This window comes from Mus pahari, chromosome 7 (assembly GCF_900095145.1).
Source record: "Mus pahari chromosome 7, PAHARI_EIJ_v1.1, whole genome shotgun sequence".
NCBI lineage: Eukaryota > Metazoa > Chordata > Mammalia > Rodentia > Muridae > Mus > Mus pahari.
This window is the reverse complement of record NC_034596.1, coordinates 66,677,557-66,698,463: the sequence shown is the minus strand read 5'-3', so window position 1 is coordinate 66,698,463 and position 20,907 is coordinate 66,677,557. Positions and strand designations below refer to the sequence as shown.

Genomic DNA, 20,907 nt, shown 5'->3' with positions numbered 1-20,907 from the left:
CACCAAGTTATATTTTCTTATTAGATACAAAAGTAGATGCAAAAACATTAGCTTACCTTAGGTAATTTTCTAAGTAAAACTTCCTCCTGGGCTAGGCATAAGTGAACATGCCTTTAATCCAAACTCTGAGGAAGTGGAAGCAGGCACATTGCGTGAGTTCGAGGCTAGCCTGGTCTACAAAGAGACCATTCTCTAGTCATTCCAGTCAGCTAGACATAGTAAAACCATATCTCAAAACAAAACAAAAATTCCCTGTTAGCTAATAACGTAGTTTCTCTTATTTCTCATAACGATCTTTACTGTTTTACTAAATGTCAGTTAGCCATCACTGAATAACAGCTATAAGTCAATAAATATCACTTCTGCTATCCTCTGGTCACACACATGCATTGTAGCTGAAAGCAACATCATATTGCCAGAGATACAGGCTCATAAATGTTACCAAAGATATTTCCCTAAGTGTAGAGGGAAATGATTGTTGATTATAGGAAAGATCTCTTAAGAAAACACAATTAATTTTAAGACATGTATTTAAAAAGCCCTAAAGTTACTGGATTATATTGACCATGAATGGTTTACAGTACTCAGTAGGGCTTTTTTGAGTCAGTCTTACAATCTTAGGAATGTTTATTTGCTCATATCTATATATTGTCATGATTAATCTTAAAATCATCATTAGAAGAGTTTTATAGGCGACATTTTCCTTGTTGTGTTTTGAGATAGGGTCTTGCTATATGGCTTAAACTACCCTAAAATTCTTTGTTTAATGCAGGCTGGCATTGAATTTATATCTTCCAAAATAGGCCAATTTTCTTTAGATTCTAAAATATAAAATCAACATGTTAGGTTAAAAAGATACTGGCTGGGACTAAACGATGACTCAGCGGTGAGGAGCACTGTGTTCTCCCAGAGGGCCTGGGTTTGATCCCTAGCACCAACACTGAGACTCAATCACTAGAGCAATGGTTGTAACTTCAGTTCCAGACCTACTGACACCCTCTCTGGCCTCAAGGGCCGCCAGGCACAAACCTGATGCAGACATATATTTAGGTAAAACATTCATAATATTAAAAGAAAAGTTAAAACATAAGTATTTATACACATTGTAGTGATCTGAATGAAAATGGCCCATGAATAGGCTCACACGCTTGAAATGGTTCATCTCTAACTACTAGAACTGTTTGGGAAGGATTAGGAGGTGTAGCTTTACTTAAGAGAGTGTGGCCTTGTTGGAGGCGGTATGTCACTGGAGTGGGTTTGGAGGCTTCTAAAGCCCATCAGGCCCAGGGTCTTCCTGTCTGTGGACCAGGAGGTAGCTCTCAGTTCTTTCCCCAGCACTACATCTGCCTTCCTGCTCCCATGTTCCCTGCCATGACGATAATGGACTAAGTCTCTGAAACTATAAGCAAACCTCCAACAAAAAGCTTTCTTCTATAGGTTGTCTTGTACACGGTGTCTCTTCACAGTAACAGAACAGTTACTGAGACATATACATTTATAAAAGTCATAATCTAGGACCTGCATAAGGGAGAAAATATGTAGTGTATGTCTGAGTCTTGGTGACTTCACTTAATATAAGTTCCAGTTCTGTCCACGGTCCTCAAATGTCCTAATTTCATTTTTCTTTTAGTGTATGTGGAATGGGGAATAAGTGTGCTGGTGTGTGCTTGTGTAGAAGGCCAGACATAGACAATGTCAGAGCGTTGTCTTTAATCCCTTCTCCGTCTTATTTTCTGAGGCTGGTTTGTCTCAGCCGACACGTTCGCTAATGAGTTCCCAGTATCCTCCTGCCTCTGCCACTCAGCGCTGAAGCGACCAGTACTCACTGGCTCATCTGGCTGGGATGTGGAGTGGGGGTCAAAACTCAAGCCCTTGCCCACGCAGCGAGCACATCACCCACTGGACCACCTTCCCCAGCTTCTACAGTTTTCTTTACATCTGGAAATGACTCCATAGTGTGTAAGAGTCACCTTTTAAATCATTCCTCTGTTAATGGACAGATAGGCTGACTCCATTTCCCAGCTACAGTGAAACACTGAGAACAAACATGGTTGTATACCAATCTCCATGATGTGCTGACTTAGGGTCCTCTTAAAATAAGGCTGAGACTGGTATGGCTCAGGCATACAGGAAGCTCTACTTCCGTTTTGTGAGAAAGCTCCATACTGATGTCTGCAGTAGTTGTACCAGCTTATACTCTTGAGAGTAGACAAGGGTTGCTTGTTCCCCACATCTTTGCCGATTTGTTGGTTGCTCTCATCTTGGTAACTACTCTGACTGAAGTGAAGTGGTTTTAATTTGCATTTTCCTGATGACTCATAACACTAATGATCTTAACACAGCATATTGATGGCAGTAACCTTAAAGGGAAAGAACAGCGGCTAAGGGTTTTAAAACCCCACTAGAAAGAGTATTTATTAATGAAATAAAAGAGTGAGCAAATCTCATAGTCAAATATAAGATTTTCATCTAAATATACTAAATGAGAGAAAACAGATCAAATAACTCCTGGAGACAAGAATTAGATTCATATAAAAATATTTTCATTGTATATTTGTTCATTATCAGAAGTTTGATCTAATACATATTCTCAAATATTTAATGAACATGATTATTTAAATATCACTATCTGATACAAAAATAGCTTACCTTGATGTTGTGAAAGTGAACTGTCAGATTTATTTCTCATACAGGTTAGATGTCTTTGTATTGGCTTATGTTCAACTTGTTTAATGTCTGAATCTTGCTTTTGTTGGTACTAAAGAATTTAAGAAATGAAGCCATTATATTATTTTTTAAGTTAAAAGTTAAATTGGTTATATAAACATTTGAGAATTTGATTTGCTTTTAAGTAGCTATTTCATGATTGGACTTAAGGCACAGTTCACGGTGTGAGAGTGTGAAGATGCCCATCCCTCCTGTGAGCACCACACCTCTTAGGTAATACAGAGATGCTGGGATTTAGGACATGTGTGACTCCAGAGTGACAGATGCAGGTGACAGTCAGGCCAACAAAGGCACCATCTTTCCCACTATGCAAAGCCAACAACTGAAATGCTTTGTTATAGACTAGACTGCATTTTTCTAGTCTCTCTCTCTCTCTCTCTCTCTCTCTCTCTCTCTCTCTCTCTCTCTCTCTCAAGTCTCAGCATGTGATCCTCTGACACAGCCTCATGAGTATGGATTACAAGTGACCATGACTGTATGTGGTTAGAATTTTATTAGGTGGAATCATTGTATATTTTATTAGGTAGAATCATTGTATATTTTATTAGGTGGAATCATTGTATATTTTATTAGGCGGAATCATTGTATATTTTTTGCAGGAAGAAGGTACTAGCTTTTACTCAACATAATTTTGGGGGGGAAAGCCTCTCAATTTATGGCAGTTGGGAAAACTGGCCCTGGGGTCCTGAGAGGCAAAGAGCTGGCCCTTGTTCCTTGCCTGCTGCAGCACTTGGGAAAGCAGGCCCTGCACCTCACCTGGGCAGCACAGCAGAGCTGGCCCTGGTGGAGGGGGCACAGGGTGAGCCTGCCTAAAAGGCATGGGAAAGCTGGCCCACTACTTGTTTGCCATGAGGTGGCATGGTACAGGGGTGATGCCCTCTCATCCCCCCCCCCCACCTCCTGCAGTGGTCAGGAGAGCTGGCCTAAGGGAGAGAGCTATCCCTGGCCTCTCACTAGCTATAGCATGTGGGAGAGCAGGCCCCGCCCCTCACATGCGACAGTGGGACCTGTGCATTGACTAGGCAGCACAGTCCAGCTGGCTCTGGAGGCATAGGTGCGGCTGAGCTGACCCCAGGGCATGAGAGCACAAGAGCTGGCCCTGCCTCCTGCTGATGGCACCACTGGATAGTTCAGCCGGAGCAGTGGAGTTTGCCTGCCTCAGTAGTGTGGATGAGGAAAAGCCAGCAGGCTGAGCAGCTCAGCTACTCTACAGGCTCAGATCCAGGGCTCTGAGTTGGCCCACTCCCCAAATCTCTATCATCTGGGAACTGTTGAGACCAGTGAAAGGGCCAGTCCTGCAGATCCAAGGCTGCAGGATCTCCATATCCAGCACAACAGCAGGATAACTGGGAGGAGACTGGTGAGGATCCAATATTGATGGTGTCAGACCAATGACTCACTGCAACGAACATTTATTTGCAAGTGAAGCTGTGTGGACAGAGGGACAGACTGTGGGACATGCTGTGACACACTACAGCTACCATGATGACATGTTTTCTATGCTTTGTTTTTGTTTGTTTCTGTGTGTTTTTTATTATTTTGGGGGTGGGAGGTTGCAAGAGCCAAGGGCGATGGTGGATGGGGAGAGAAGTGGGATTGGGGTGCATGGTGTGAAACTCACAAAGAATCAATAAAAAGTAAGTAAGCAAATAAATAAATAAATAAATAAATTATTGTATATCTCAAGAGTTCCTATACTCATAGTGCCCCGATAACAGTGGTATTCTAGAGTATATAACATGATATACTTTGTTCTTTTTTTTTTTTTTTTTTTTGGTTTTTCGAGACAGGGTTTCTCTGTGTAGCCCTGGCTGTCCTGGAACTCACTCTGTACACCAGGCTGGCCTCGAACTCAGAAATCCGCCTGCCTCTGCCTCCCAAGTGCTGGGATTAAAGGCGTGTGCCACCACGCCCGGCGATATACTTTGTTCAACCACCATTTGCTGAACATTGTGTTGTTTCCAAGTTGGGGCTAATACAAATACAGAGTTCCTATGAACACTCATCTGTTCTATATTTTCTTAAGAAGTAAAATGTATATGTCACATGTCAGCTGCATGTCGATACCACCCTGAATTCCCAGCCAGCAATGCACTGGAGCTCAGCTGTTCCACACCCTTGCCAGCAGACACAGGGCAGCCTCAGAGCCTTTTGCTTTCTCATCAGGGCATAGCGGTCGCTGGCTTTACTCTGCATTTCCTAGTGTCTCACAGCAGTCCACGCTGACTGACCTTACATGCATCCTCTGGATGAGGGTATGTGCACTTTGAGTTGTGCTGTAAGCACATTTAACTCTGATCCTCTCTATGCTCTGAGCTAACTTGTCTCCCACTCTGCTACTTTTCATCCTCTTAATACTGTGTTTGGGGAGTAGAGGTTCTTATTTTTGGTAAGAACTAATTATTTAATTCTCATTGTCATCTACGGGGCTTCTGCCATTGCATCCAGGAAGTTCTTGCCTTTTAGTCACAAAATCTTTTCTTTAAAGCAGACACTATTTGCATATTTATTAGTTTTTCCTGATCTTTGTTTGAACACAGATTAGCAATAACAAACCCTAATAATATTGTATTCCATAAGCAATTTTTATCATATATTTTTAATATTCTTCCTTGATATCATGGAATGTTGTAAAATAGCATGCAAAGAATACTGATTGAAAAAAATTAACTTACAATGAGGAATAAATTACTAACCATGAATATAAAACTGTATTTATTACCATGAACATTTATTTAGATTAAAATCCTTGAGAACAAACATCCTAATTTTTTAATATACAAGGTTTCATGGGCTATTGGTTTCACTCATTATAAAATTGTTATGCTTTTGTGGAACATACTGTATATATTTTAAAGCTATAAATATGAAATACTTAATAGGCATAAATCACTGAGCTGGCTTTTTTATAGCAGAGTTATAAATGATAACAGTGACTTAACTAGGTGTCAGACATTTTATATAGTTTTTATTCTTTAAAATTTCATTTATTTTGTGTGGGCAGGGAATTGTGCTGACAAGTGTTCATGAGTAGGTCAAAGGACAACTCGTGGAGTTGGTTCTCCTTCCTCTTTTGAGAACATTCTAGAAGATGCTGAGTGTGTTGAGGCACACCATTAATCTTTTAATCCCAGCAGGTAGAGGCAGGAGGATTTCTCTGAGTTTCCAGCCATCTTGGTTTACACTGGGACATTGAGAGCACCTAAGACTGCATAGTAAGACTCGGTCTCTGCTTTTCCCATCCCTTAAAATGTTTTAGGGATTGAACTCAAGTCTGGTTTTGCTCTTGTTTGTTTTGAGACATGATGTCCCTATGTAGCCCTGGCTGTCCTTGAACTCACAGAGTTTACAATTCTTATTTTAAGTAAAGTACAAATTTCTTGTTTTGGTACCTGAGAAAAATCTTCAGCTGCTTCTGGTAGATTAACATCGCTGACCTTTGTTGTAGTATGTGTTAAGGGGAGAATAAGGTTAGAATCAGGCTGCAACTCCAGCTCCCTTAAGCTCATTGGACCATGACTGGCACATAAATCTTCACAAATATTACCTATATCAAACAGGTAAACAGAAAGTTAACTTGTCAGAGTTACTTTAGTAAAACAGTGAGCAACAGACTACACTCCCCAGTATTCCTAAGCAGTTACAGAGAAACAGTAAATAACTAAAGTCGGGATTCAATATGATACTTTCTATTTAAAATGTAACCTTGCTACACATAGAGACTAACAGGAGGGGAAGAGATGACAAAGGGGAGGACAGAGGGTGTCTTATTTTCATTTCCTGTTGCTGTGATAAGATCTCCTGAAAAAGCAACTTGAGGGAGAAAGGGTCTGTCTGGCTCCCAGTCAAGAGCAGAGATGAATGAGCTAACGCATGAAGCTATGCTCAGCTTGCTGTCTCTGCTCATACAAATCCAGGATGCTCTGCCCAGAGACTGGTGTCACCCACAGTGGGTGGCCCTTCCCACTAGTCTAGATACTCTTCTCAGACATAACTATAGGCCAAGTAGAGAGAGAATCCCTTGTCGAGACTCACCCCTCAGATAACACAGACTGTGTCAGATTACAAGACTACCACAAGGGATATGGGAGGACATGGCCAAAGTACATCAGACAGTGTTATAAAAATGTTCGTTCCTTTGAAATGTAGTACTATGTACAATGAGTATATGTCAATGGAAAAAAAGTAATCATATGTAAAGAACAATTCCTGGCTAGAAAATGCTGGCATCAATTAGCTCTGTTCTTCAGATGATCACACTCCTTTATTTTCCCTAATCTAAACATCACCTCGATCCACACAGTAAAAAGGTAAGAGCAGAAGTATCTATGTATCTGGTATCACTGTACATAGGTGCTGTCCTTTATACTCCAAGAGCTTTCACATTTATAACTCACTCAGTTGATTGTTTGAAAGCTATGAATCAACAGATATTTTACATATCATATTGACAGCTTCTAACATTTGGCTTCATATTTCATATTTTTCCTAAAATGAATTTTAATGCATGCACATGTGTGTGCATGTTCATGTTTACACAACTGCACATGTATACATGGGTGCACATACACATGGGTGCTTGATTGTTGTGGTGGTTTGAATAGGAATGGCCCCCATAGACTCCTGTGTTTGAATGCTTAGCCCATAGGGAATGGTACTATTAGGAGGTGTGGCCTGGTTGGAGGAAGTGTGTCCCTGTGGGGACAGGCTTTATGGTTCTATATGCTCAATCTCCACCCAGTGTGGCATAGTCTGCTGTCTGTGGATCAAGACGTAGAACTCTCAGCTCCTTCTCCAGCACCATGTCTGCCTACATGCCACCATGCTTCCTACCATGAGGATAACGGACGAGACCTCTGAACTGTAAGCCAGCCTCAATTAAATGTTTTCCTTTATAAGAGGTGCCTTGGTCATGGTGTCTCTTCACCATTACTGTGGCTTTTCTACCCAGCTTCTTTGTTCCCCAAGATAACGACTTTGAGACTTTACATATGAATAGATGCCTAGACCAACAGCTCTGGCTTGTTTCTGATAATTCATGACTCAATCACCTGGCTTAAACTCGTCTAAGTCATGCCGCATGGTTAGATTAGTTACCTTTCCTCAGCTTCTTGAGTATCTCTGTATCAGAGTCTGGACAAATCTCCCTCACCTGACTATTTCCCAGAATCCTCTATCTCTATGTTGGGTGTCCCACTTTCTAGTCCTGCCTCAGCTCATTGGCCATAAGCTTGTTATTGAGGCGATGCTTCCACACAGTACATAAAGATGATCTTGACACTTCGCAGCAATAAAACTCTAAGACAACTTTGTAGAGGCCAGGGGACCACTTCAGGTCTCCATCTTTGGGATGCTGTTAATCTCCTTTAAGATTCTCTTGGCCTAAAGCTTACGAATTATGCTACTCTGGCTGGCTAGCGAGTCCAAAGAGATCCTTCTGGTGCCCAACCCTGAGATTGTAAGTGTGCACCATAATGGCTGGCATTACTCCCTCTCTCCCCTGCAAATTAAAACACTTATTTTTTTAGCCTTATGTGTAAGTGCAGGTGCCCGCATGCATATATACGCCCCATGTGCATATCTGGTGCCCCGTGAGGCAAGAGGACGTACATCCTATAGAGTAGGAGTTCCAGATGCGTGTGAACCATCATGTGGGTGCTGGAAACTAAACCCGGGTCTTCTGTAAGAGCAGCCTGTGGTTTAAACCTCTGAGTCATCTCTCCAGCCTCATACTCATCATTTGATGTGGGTCCAATCTCGGGTTCTCATGCTTACACAGAAATTGCTTTACTGACTGAGCCAGCCAGCTCCTTCCACAGATATTTCTAAGAAAACCTTACTTTTTCTTTTTATTGGTTATCTTTTAAATATAGCATAATTTCATTTAATCAATAATGAAAGACTTAAAAAGAGTTACCCATGACCTAACTTGTTTAAAATGAAACATCTTAACGGCACCGCAGACATTTTGCCTTTAAAGGCAATCACCTTCACTGGAATCGCAGGGTTGACCATTTCCTAGGTATAACAGATAACCACTCTCTGCTGGACATTTTATATTAATTCAAGTTTTTATGTTAAATCAAGTTTTTAATGGACTTTGCACAAAGCAAAATTCACCCACTGAGCGTTAATATTTATCTCTATAGTAGTTAATATGTATAAAGCAATTTATCAAAATTACTACCTCCTTAATTCTCTAGTATACTGTAAGACTAATTAAAATAATGGCAATAACATGCAAAATGCAGAGTAACTAATGCTCTGGTGTCGTATTTGCTGTTTTTCATTCTGGTATTACCTTCTCTTGTCCTATGTCACTTCTCCAATATTTTTTCTTTAACTGTCTAGCAAATAAATTGAGAATTAGCTTATCTGTTGTTGAGAGAAAAAAAATTAAAATTTCTTTGCTGATGATACGGTAAACACCAAAACCTCTAAAGGATTCGGGTCTCTAATAGAGAAATAGAATAGTATTGGTGATCCTAAAATAACTGTGGGAATTAGTAATTAGTCTTTGGTGCCATGACTGGACACTAACATAAACATGCAAAGCTATTACCTTTTCTCTTCATTGTAACAATAAACAAAAATAATAGAAAAATTCTTTTACTATCAAGATCAAACCTATAATATAACAGCAAAATTATTAGACATAGAATCTATATGAAAACAATTATGAAATCTTACTGAAGGTCAAAAATCCTACATGAAGCCAGATGTGAAATTTTCCACTTGTGGTAAATCCATGTTATTTAGAAAAAGGACACAAACAAGCAGGTGAACTCAAACCAACACCTACCAGAGGAAGTTGACTACACAGCTGAAAGGCAAGCAAACCAGAGGAGAATATTGGCAAAATAGAACTTCAGCAAGGAAGTCGGGCGTGGTGGTGCATGCCTTTAATCCCAGCACTCGGGAGGCAGAGGCAGGCGGATTTCTGAGTTCGAGGCCAGCCTGGTCTACAAAGTGAGTTCCAGGACAGCAGGGCTATACAGAGAAACCCTGTCTCGGAAAAACCAAAAAAAAAAAAAAAAAAAAAAAAGAACTTCAGCAAGGAAATTGAAATGAAAAAAACAAAATTAGAAATGTTAAAAATGAAAAACCCCAATGAATCTAATCAAAAGCACAGCAGAAAGCCTCACTGACAGACTCAGCCAAGCATAAGGAAACAAGGAAACAAGATCAGGACGGAGGGCAGAGTCACATACCAACCAGGGAAACCCAGCAGGCCCACTGCTTCTGTGAACTATGGGTTCTGAGCAAGACACCAAACTTACATAGTCAGAGGATAGATGGGGCTATGATTCAACACTAAGGCATAGACAATCTATGCTTTATAGCAGAAAATTCCCCAAATCTGAAGGAATGTAAATCCAAACACAAGAAGTATTTAGAATCCTAAAAAGACAAGACCAGAAAAGAACTTCTTTACAACATATTATATTCAAAATGCCAAAAGTACAAAAAAACAAGTATGAAAATTTGTAAGAGAAAAAGAGCAGCTCACCTACAAAGGCAGAGACATCAGAAGAACATGAGATCTTTGACCAGCAACCCTAATGCCAGGAGTAGGGTCTGTATTTCTTCTTCCTTTTGAAATCATTTACTTACTTATTCAGTACAAGGCAGGAGGAATCCATGCTATGGTACCTGTGTGGAGGCTGGAGGGCAACCTGAGGGACCTGGCCCTTTCTTTCCACTATGAGTTTTGGGAATTGAGCTCAGATCATCATGTTTGGCCATAAGCACCTTTACCTGCTAAGCTTTCTCACCAGACCTAATCTGCTATCTTTTAAGTCCTGAGCCTAATTTACTGCCAACCATGACTCCCATATTTAGCAAGTCTATCTTTAAAGTCTATCTGGTGGAGAAATGAAAAGTATTTCAAGACAAGCACAAACAAAGGCAGTTCATGGCCTTTGAAGGAATGCTGCTATACATAGGAAAGGAAGATGGCTATCTCCATCACAGGAGCACAGCAAAGAACACACTGTGAGATGAAGAGTTGCTTATATCTTCTTGATTTAACTCTGACATCACAGTTACCTACAAGCTCATCCATTTCTTTTAGTGGTTTTAGTTCTGGTAGAGTTTTGTTTTGTTTCCCCAAGACAGAGTCTCACTATGTAGCTCTGGTTGTCCTGGAACTCTCTATATAGACCAGGCTGGACTTAAAGTCATGGAGATCCACCTGCCTCTGCCTCCAAACGTTGGCATCAGAAGTGTGCACTGTCCTGTCCGGCAGGGGGATGTGCTTTTAAGGTTATTCCTTAATGATTCATAGGACTTTGCTAGAATTTGCTGTTCATCTTCTTTTCACCTCTAAGATTTATTAATGCTATCTTCTCTCTCTCTCTCTCTCTCTCTCTCTCTCTCTCTCTCGGTTTGGCAAGGGTATTAACAATCTTCTTTATTAAAAAAGAAAGAAAGAAAAGAAAAAACAACTTTCTGTTTGACTCTATGTATTGTTCGTTGAGCCGCTAACTCACTAATCTCTGCCCCGTCTTACATTAGCAACAAAACTACTATTACCAGATACGGATTGAACAAGGTCACCACTACTAGCCATTGATGTACAAAAGTGGTGAGAGACAGAAGAACACTAAAACCTAGAAAAGAGATGACCCAGGCCTGGATAAACTGAAAGCTGAGCACAGAGTCAGCAATTACTCCTCCCTGGGAACAGCAAGGATTATATCCATGCACCAGGACACACAGACTTTAAAGGCATTATCTAGGGCTGACCATGCTAGCCAAATGACTGCTATGGGTATTGCTGAGTTTGAAGCTGGCTCTCTAACACTGGCTAAATCATAACCAAGCCTCTGGCTTAAACACTGGAAATAAAACAATTATTACTACCAACAAAAATGGATTCTATTGAGCAACCTTACAGTCAGAAGAGATGTGAAGAAATTGTTAATGAAGTGTTTACATTAAGAAAATTCATTGGGAAAATTGGCTATGGCAGCCTAGAGAGAGAACTCAGTGGTTAAGAGCACTAGCTACCTGTTGGGGTTGGCCTGGTGCTGTTATATATTCAAATGCTAAATGTGGAGATGTAAATTAGAATAGCTCCAAACTTGTTCAATCTAGGCTTACAGCTTGTAGATAAGATACCTGGATCGTGTGTCTTTTATATGGGACAGCTAGAATTTATAACTCCTTTTACAGCTACCGCTCATGCAAAGAATTCAGGTTCAGTGAGTGTCTAACTCCCACAGGGCAGCTCACAACCATCTATAACTCCAGTTCCAGGCAACCTGATGCCCTCTTCTGGCCTCTGTGCAACAGGGACATGTGTGGTGCACTGATATACATGTAGCCAAAACATCTATACATATAAAATAAAGAAGACAATTTATAAAGAGAATTGGCTATGAACCTAGCATGGTAGCATCTGTGTTGATTTCTCCTTAGGATGCTGGCAGCATGCTGGTGACAATGGCTAACATGCCTTGGGTCAAGAATGCAGTTAGTCAAGAAGACAGCAGTACCAATGCAACCATACTGCTGGTAGCTTTGGAATGCATCCTACCATTAACTTGCCCAACTGAGCAGCTGATGTATGCACCTGACTTCTAGATGTCTATAAAACTGTCGGTGCTAGTACTGTTGTTGTGGGCCAAGTAGAGACTGGTGTGATCAAAGCTGCTTGGCGGTTAACTGTACTCTAGACAATGTCACAGTTGAAGTATAAAGTCGACTGAAATACACCTGAGGTTCATCCTGGTGATTCAGGGGCAGCCAATGTCAAGTATGTCTGTCCGAGATGCTCCTTGTGGCAACAGCAAAAATGACCTACAATCGAAGTGCTGGCTTCACTGCTCAGGTGACTCCTGAATCATTCAGGCCAGAGAAAAGCTGGCATTGCCCTGAACTAGATTATCTCATAGCTCACACAGCATGCAAACTTGCTAAGCTGGAAGGAAAGACCCATCACCTTTCTGCTAGGAAGCTAGAAGATAGCCCTACATTATCCTACTCAGTGAAGCTGCCACCATTAATATAGTTCCAGGTAAGCCTCTGTGCTTTCAGAGTTCCTTTTAGATCACTTTGCGATTCATATGACTCAGACTGTTCATCAAGGCCACAGACAAGAAGGCTGCTACGTCACCACATCTGCCCAGAGAGCTAAAAGATGAATGTTAGCGTTACACCTGTATGCATGGTCTCGGGACTATTTGTCTTAATTGGCCATTTCAATTTAATACTAGGTTAATAATAACAAGGCATAATAAAATCTCCCACTCAAAAAGGGACAATGTTTTATTTCGTGGACCTTTTTAATGTATGAATTATTAGTTTTTAAAATCAGTAAATTTTGATAGAAGAAACATGACCAAAAAACAAAAAACAAAAAACAAAAAAAACCCACAAACCTTACCACAGAATTTTAAGACCTATTAAAACAAAGCTTAATAAGTGAGAGACAGAGACTGCAATGGTTAATGCTATCAATTGGACAGGACCTAGAATCACCTAGAAGACAAGCGTTTGGGCATGCTTGTGCGGATTATCTAAATAGGATTGACAGTGGAAGGACCACATGCCTGGAGATGGCCCACGGTTCTGGAGTGATACAAAGGATAAAGTGGGCTGAGCCTCATCAGCCATCCCTTTCAGCTTCCTGACCGTGCACTCAACGTCCGAAGTAGCCTCACGCACCTGCTGTCCTGTCCTCCCTTCTGTAATGTCTGTGCCCTGGAACTATAGCCCCAAATGAATGCTGCGTCCCTCATGTTGCTTGTGTCACAGTAGCAGGACACAGAACGCCAGAGACTGGCACCGGGGAGTGGGCTGCTGCCATAATAAACATGGCCATGATTTATGGGAAGGCTGAGGACAGACTGTCAGTGGTGGCTAGCAAAGGCTAGAGCACTGTAAGCAGAGGTTAACGGGCCATTCTGGGGCGGAGCCTGGAAGACAAGCTAACAAGAGAAACACAAACAGTGGAGGTTTATGAGGCTCCCGAAAGGAATGAGGACTCTGTTGGAAACTGGGTTAATGGCACTCCTGTGATGTTCTGGCAAAGACTTTGGCTTCATCTATGTCCTGAGGACTTGAGTGGGGTTGAATTTAAATGTAAAGGACTAATTTGTTTGGCACAGGAAATTCCAAAACAAGAGCACACTTGGCTGTGGTGCAGCGACTGTTTAACTGCTCCACTCTACGACTCTGTGAGGAAGAAAGAAGCTAAGCAGAAAGAAAACGTGTATTTTTACAAGGAAAATAGTAGGAGCAAGTTAACCTTACAGACAAGGCAGGTTTGAAGGCAGCTGCAACTGCTCAAGTGACTCACACCATTAAGGAAGTCTGCTGCTGTGTGCTACCACAACAGCAAACGTGTCCTGAGGGCGAGGCTCCATCTAGTGAAGGCTCCATTTCATAAAAAATGTCAATTCATTGAAAGGGGAGCACCTGACCTGAAACACACTGCTGTTCTCTGAACCAGAAGTGTTTCTCCAGGGTCAGCACACAGAAGTAGAAGCTGATGGAACTGTGGTCTGAGGGGTCAGGCTCCATCTCAAGCTGGCAACAGAACTTGGCATCATCATCACTGGCTTTGCCGGCATGAGAAACAGACTACGGGATCATGGAGGGCTGACTACGCTGTCAGAAAGCCCCAAGGCAAAGCAATGCAGAGTAGGACCGGAGGTCCTGAGAGGCCACTGCAGGAAACTACAAAAGAAAGACCTAATTTACAATGGAGAGCCCAGGATGTTAGAAATACCAGGACCAAGGGACAGCTGCCAAGGACAACTCCAGACACAGAGTACAGTTGACACAAGATAAGGATATGTATGCTGTAGTGACAGAGATGGAGGAGTGAAGAAGGGGCTAGCTAAGTCCTTTGGGGCCCAGAGATTGCATCACAGGTCCCAGAGCTGGATACAGAGTCGCAGGATTTGATACATTCTCTGCTGAGTTTTAGTCTCGCTTTGGTCTGATCATTCCTCTAATTGTCCCAATTATTCCCCTTTGGACTTTTAAACAATGTTGTAATGATTAAAAATGATGGAGATTTTTGGATTAAATGATTTTTTTATTATAAAATGGTCATGAGTCTATGGGTACAAAGGGTGGAAAGTTATGGCTTAAAAGTAATTGGATTGGATGCCAAATTAATAAGATTTAGAGTTGTAATGGTTAACATCATCAACCTGACAGGATCTGGAATCTCTGAGAAAGCGAGGCCTTAGGCATGCCTGTGAGGATTATCTACACTAGGTTAAGGGAGGAGGGAAGACCTCCTTAGCCATCCCATGGGCAGGGCCCTAGGCTGAATTAAAGGAAGAAAGCAGGTGGAACATTGGCAGTCGGCATCCAGCTGGCTGTGGATGCGATGATGTCAATAGCAATCTCCCGCTCCTCCCACCATGCTTTCCTTGCAGTGATGAACCCATTCTTCACTAGGTTGCTTTGGTAAGATATTTATCACAGCAACATGACCAGTAACTAAGACACAGAGCAATGACTCCAACAGGGGACCCAGAAATAAACCCACACACCTACACCCACCTCATCTTTGACAAAACACAATCATTAGAAAAAGGAGGGCTGGTAAGATGGCTCAGTGGTTAAGAGCACCGAACACTCTTCCAAAGGTCCTAAGTTCACATCCTAGCAACCACATGATGGCTTAACAACCACTCATAATGAGATCCGACTCCCTCTTCTGGAGTGTCTGAAGACAGCTACAGTGTACTTACATATAATAAATAAATCTTAAAGAAAGAAAGAAAGAAAGAAAGAAAGAAAGAAAGAAAGAAAGAAAGAAAGAAAGAAGAAATAGGTCAGTCTCTTTAACAGAGTGTTGGGAAAACTGGTTATCTACATGTAAAAAGGAATGGATATCCATAGTTTTTGCCCTGCACAAAAATCAAGTGGATGAAACACCCTACTTGTACTGGCTAGTTTGTGTCAACTTGATATAGTTGGAGTTATCACAGAGAAAGGAGCTTCAGCTGGGAAAATGCCTCCACGAGATCCAGCTGAAAGGCATTTTCTCAATTAGTGATCAAGGGGGAAGGGCCCCTTGTGAATGGTGCCATCTCTGGGCTGGTTGTCTTGGGTTCTATAAGAGAGCAGGCTGAGCAAGCCAGTGGAAGCAAGCCAGTAAAGAACATTCCTCCATGGCCTCTGCACCAGCTCCTGCTTCCTGACCTGCTTGAGTTCCAGTCCCAACTTCCTTTAGTGATGAACAGCAATGTAGAAATGTAAGCTGAATAAACCCTTTCCTCCCCAACTTGATTCTTGGTCATGATGTTTGTGCAGGAATAGAAACCCTGACTAAGACACTACTATAAGGCCTAATACTCTCAAACTGCTAGAGGAAACCAAGTCCTAAAGATACAGTCACAGGCATGGGTTTTGTGAAAAGAACTCCTATGGGAACATAAGAAATTATTCTAAGAATAAGCAAATGAGATTACAAGATATCAAGCAGTTCCTACACAATGGAGAAACTACCAACAGAGGGAGGAGGCAGCTCACAGGAGAAAAATGTTTATCTTTGTGAGCTACATGTCAGACAGGAGATTACTATCCAAAATATAAAGAACTGCACAAACAAAACACTTTTAAAAACAAACAAACAAACAAACCTAATTGGGGCTGAAGAGATGGCTCAGCAGTTAAGAGCACTTCCTGCTCTTACAGAGGACCTAAGTTCAACTCCCAGGTCCCATACGGTAGCTCACTACTGTCTGTAACTCCAATTCCAGGCAATCTGACACCATCACAGATGTACATATAGGTAAAACACCAATGCTCATAAAACAAGAAGAAACAAATTATTTTAAAAAATGAATCATCCCAACAATAATGGAGTAATGACCTTAATAAACTTCTTACAAAGGACAAGGGCTGGGGAGACCGGGACCATGCTCACTCACTGTGCAGACAGGAGGCTCTGCGTTCAGATTGTTAGCAGCCATGTAAAATCCAGGCACACTGCTGTGTCTGTACCCTCAGTGCTGGGAAGACAGAGGCAGGTAGATCCTAAGGACTTACTGGACAGGCAGTCAAATCAATTGGTGATCTCCACGTTTAGTAAGAGAAACTGATTCAGAAAGCAAGGTGAAGCATTGTAAAGGAAGCTGTCAGCACTGACCTCAGGTTTCCACACCCATGCACAGGCTTTCACTGGTACACATGTGCCTGTGCACACGCGCGTGTGCACACGTGCGCGCACACCCACACCCACACACACCACAGACAACAATTTCTAAACAGAACAAATGTCAATAAATATTCAAAAAACTATTTAATATTCCCAGCCATTAGGGAAATGCAAATGAAAACTGCTTGAAATTCCATTTTACCCCAATCAGCATAGTTATTATCAGAAAGAAAGGCAAATGCTAAAAAATGTGAAGAAAGAAAAATGTGTATTCACTGTTGGTGGGGATATAAACTGGTATTACCTTCATGGAAGTCAGTGTGGAGGTTCCTCAAAAGCTAAAGACAAAATCACCACAGGACCCACTTAGAGCACAGAGGACTTGTAAGTCAACATACCACAGGATGCACATGGTTATTGATGTACTATTTACAAGCTAAAGAAATGGAAACAGACTAAAATGTCTATCAAAAGATGAATACAGAAAATACATTAACGTTACAGAATTTTATTCAACTGTAAAGAAAAAAGAAATAATGACATTTGTAAGAAAATGGTTAGAACTTGAGATCATCACGTTAAGCAAAGTAAGCTAGACAGACTCAGAAAGACAGATATCACACTCTACCTCTGTATATGTTGTTAACATAGAAGGGGACCATGAGAAAGGGGGCGATGGTCTTATAGGAGTAGGGACAAGTGAAAGGGTTATGGAATGCACGGGACTCAAAAGAAAAAGGAGACTATCTGGCAAGAAGGAAGGGCACTGCTAAGAGCTGAGAAGGAAGGATAACAAAAGGTGGGCGGGTGGAAAAGAATGAATAAGAACACCATATAATCACACGCACACGCACGGGCAAATACTGAAATGAAACCCACAACTACTTGCATACTAAATTTAAAAATTAATTTAAAAAATGAAGTTTAGACATAAGTTACTTGAACAAGGACAGAGTTAGAATTAAAATACATTTCAGAAATTCTAAAAACCTAAACTCTCAACCACTCAGCTATTGCCTCTTCCAAATATAATCACATACACATCTAAGTGTGTATGTATACACACATGCACATATACAATATTACTTCACTGTTATGGTTAAAACAATTCGGTGAACCTGCTGTTGAAAACTCAGAGGCTAGAGAAACTGCTCAGTGGTCAAGCACCAGTACTGGACCCAGGATTAGTCTCAGCACCCACATCAGGAAGCTCATAACTACCTGTAACTCCAGGTCCAGAGGACCCAACTCTTCCAGCCTCCATGTACAAACACATTCACATGTGTGTTGTGTGTGTGTATACATACATGCATACATGTGTAAATATATATATTTAAAGATTAAATCTCAAAAATTAAAATTTAGTCAAAAAATGATATAATAAAACCTAATTCTTTGCAAACTAGTAAAAAGTATTAAATAAATAAAAACACTTATTTTGCAGACTAGTCATTATCTAAAACCTGTCTTTATAAACTTCCAATTAAGGAATCTTTTGATATTATGATTTATTAAAAATATTTTCTAGAATAATTTGTACATTATACTGGGTGATGGCAAGTATAAAGTCTATATCATATTACTTTTCAATTCTGTATACTTGAGAATACTGTATATTCAGAACAGTCTGATAAATCATACTGAAAGGTCACTGAGACAGTTTAGTGGCTGGCAATCCTGATGACTTAAGTTCAATTTCTAAGACCCACACAGCAGACTCAAGCTCTGGAAGTCATTATCTAAGGGTGCATGCACACACAGACATGCACACATGCACTCACAAATAAATAATAAAACATTTTAATCAGAGCAAAAAGTATTAAGTTATACACAATCTGTCTTATTCTCAAATATGGTTACCCTTTTAAGATAATTACTAGTCTCAAAAAGAAATAATAGTTATCAATGATTTCATTCAACACAAAAATGATTATTATATCACAAGTGATCTGGGTACTACCAGAGACATAAAGAAATGCTGGACAGGCTGTAAGCGCCAAGACTTAACTCCTAGTGTCTCTCAGGTGGTCTAGGAGAGCCCTCTAGTGCCTGCTGGGTTCTTGCACTTTCCCAGTCAGCTGTGTTGCATTTTATGTTGTATGAAAACTAATCTGAAAGTATGTAGCAAGTGTAATACTCTTACCATATGCACAAAATGAGAAAAACAGCAATTTTATGTGTATTATACTGAAAACTTCGGTCCTGAATTTCTTTCAATTCTGAAAAATGTAATGCTCTCGCTGAGCATGAAGCCAACACTAAATACTCCACAATGCTCTAATGTCTAATTTCAAGCCTGCACTCCTAGTGTTTCATTTATTCAAGCTGGTGTAAGAGTAAACTTTTTTTTTCCTTTTTGGTTTTTCGAGACAGGGTTTCTCTGTGTAGCCCTGGCTGTCCTGGAACTCACTTGTAGACTAGGCTGGCCTCGAACTCAGAAATTTGTTTGCCTCTGCCTCCCAACTGCTGGAATTAAAGGCGTGCACTACCACGCCCGGCAAGAGTAAACTTTTTTGTATTGTTGAAATTTGTCTTTTGATTTTGGAATAAATCCTTAAATAAATATGGTAATATTTTATATCATCTTAACGCTCCTACTTCTGAGTCATGGGTTTTTTGGCTTTGTTTGGTTTTGGTTTTTTGCTAGTGACACTACTTGTTGCCTACTTAATATTTATTTTATATTATAGAAATGACTATGAACAAGAAACAAGTTGAAACAATTTTCTTATTCCAGTTCAAATAGCCAATGAAGAAGTACAGAAAACTAACAACATTACCAACTCATCTGGCCCAGAAACTGCTAATGAACACACAAGGCAGAGGTGTGGCCCGGTTATCAAACCTAGTGTAGTCATCATGGAAGCGATGCTCTTATGACTACACTAGATGCTGCCGAGAATTCAGTGTGGATCATCGAATGGCCACTAGACATTTGAATTAAGTTGGAAAAGTAGAAAAGTTCAGTGAGGACCTCACGAGATGACTAAAAAATAATTTATAAACCCTACTTTTGAACTTCCACCCTGTTATTCTATGCAGCAATAACCAAACATTTTTTTGATTGGACTACACCATGGAGCAAGAAGTAGTTCATATCTGACAACCATCAGTGACCAACCCAGAGGTTTGACTAAGAAGCTCTAAAACACTTCCCAAAGCTAAACTTGCAGGGAAAGAAAAATCCTGGCTACTACCCATGGCCAATCCACCCACGGAAGCTTCCAGAACCGCAGGAAAGCATGGCAACTGAGCAGCACATTCAGCACCCTGGGATGCTTGAGGCAGCACTGGCAGAGAGGCCCAACTCTCTGTCAGTGTCTTCTCCACGACCACAGCCAACTACTGCAGGGACGACCTCTGTGTACAGTGTGGAAGCATCACCTGTCAGTAAAAAGCTGATGGCCTATTAGCAAAAAGCAGGAAGTAGAAGGTGGAAGTTTCAGTAGAGATTAGAATTCTGGGAGATAGAGGCAGGAGATTTGCCACCCAGATTCTGAGGAAGTTAGGCGTATGAAACTGAGGGGAGGCAACCAGCTGTGTGGCAAACAGAATAGCTTACATAGGTTAAATAAGTTCTGAGGCAGTCAGGGAACAAGTGTAGCAAAGCCCATAGCACTGTTAGTAAAGCAGCCTCTATGTGGTCATTTAGGGTTTAGGCACAGGCGGGAAAGCTCGGGGTTATGCAACGCCCTGCACAGCCAGTGCTTCAAAAGGTGAACAGACAAGGCTGAAGAAATTCATACCAAGCTGTCGCCTGATGCACCAGATTCACTTATCTCACCAATCAACTGCTGCCTCTTAAAGCTTTTGGAGAACTTTTAGCAGGATACTACTTCCACAACCAGAATGCAGAAAATACTTTACAAGAATTTGTAGAAAGTACCCAAGGAGTTGTAGGGGGCTGCAACTCTGTAGGTGCAACAACAATATGAACTAACCAGTACCCCCTAAGCTCGAGTCTCTAGCTGCATATGTAGCAGAAGATGGCCTAGTCGGCCATCATTGGGAAGAGAGGCCCCTTGGTCTTGTAAACTTTATATGACCCAGCA

At 41.1% G+C, this 20,907-nt stretch overlaps 1 protein-coding gene across 3 annotated transcripts in view; it reads right to left on the bottom strand.

The window, feature by feature from the left end:
- Positions 1 to 20,907, bottom strand: part of Kiaa0586 (KIAA0586 ortholog) — a 104,874-nt gene that overhangs the window by 20,424 nt on the left and 63,543 nt on the right. The window contains exons 28-29 of one of the 3 annotated variants that reach the window (XM_021201596.1): positions 6,120 to 6,274; positions 2,650 to 2,758 (exon numbers count right to left, since the gene is read on the bottom strand). The exons of 1 other annotated variant lie outside the window; for it this stretch is intronic. In XM_021201596.1, the coding sequence (XP_021057255.1) occupies positions 2,650 to 2,758; positions 6,120 to 6,274 (264 nt within the window). The remainder of the gene's footprint in view (positions 1 to 2,649; positions 2,759 to 6,119; positions 6,275 to 20,907) is intronic. One more of the 3 variants, XM_029541001.1, reaches the window with a different exon arrangement.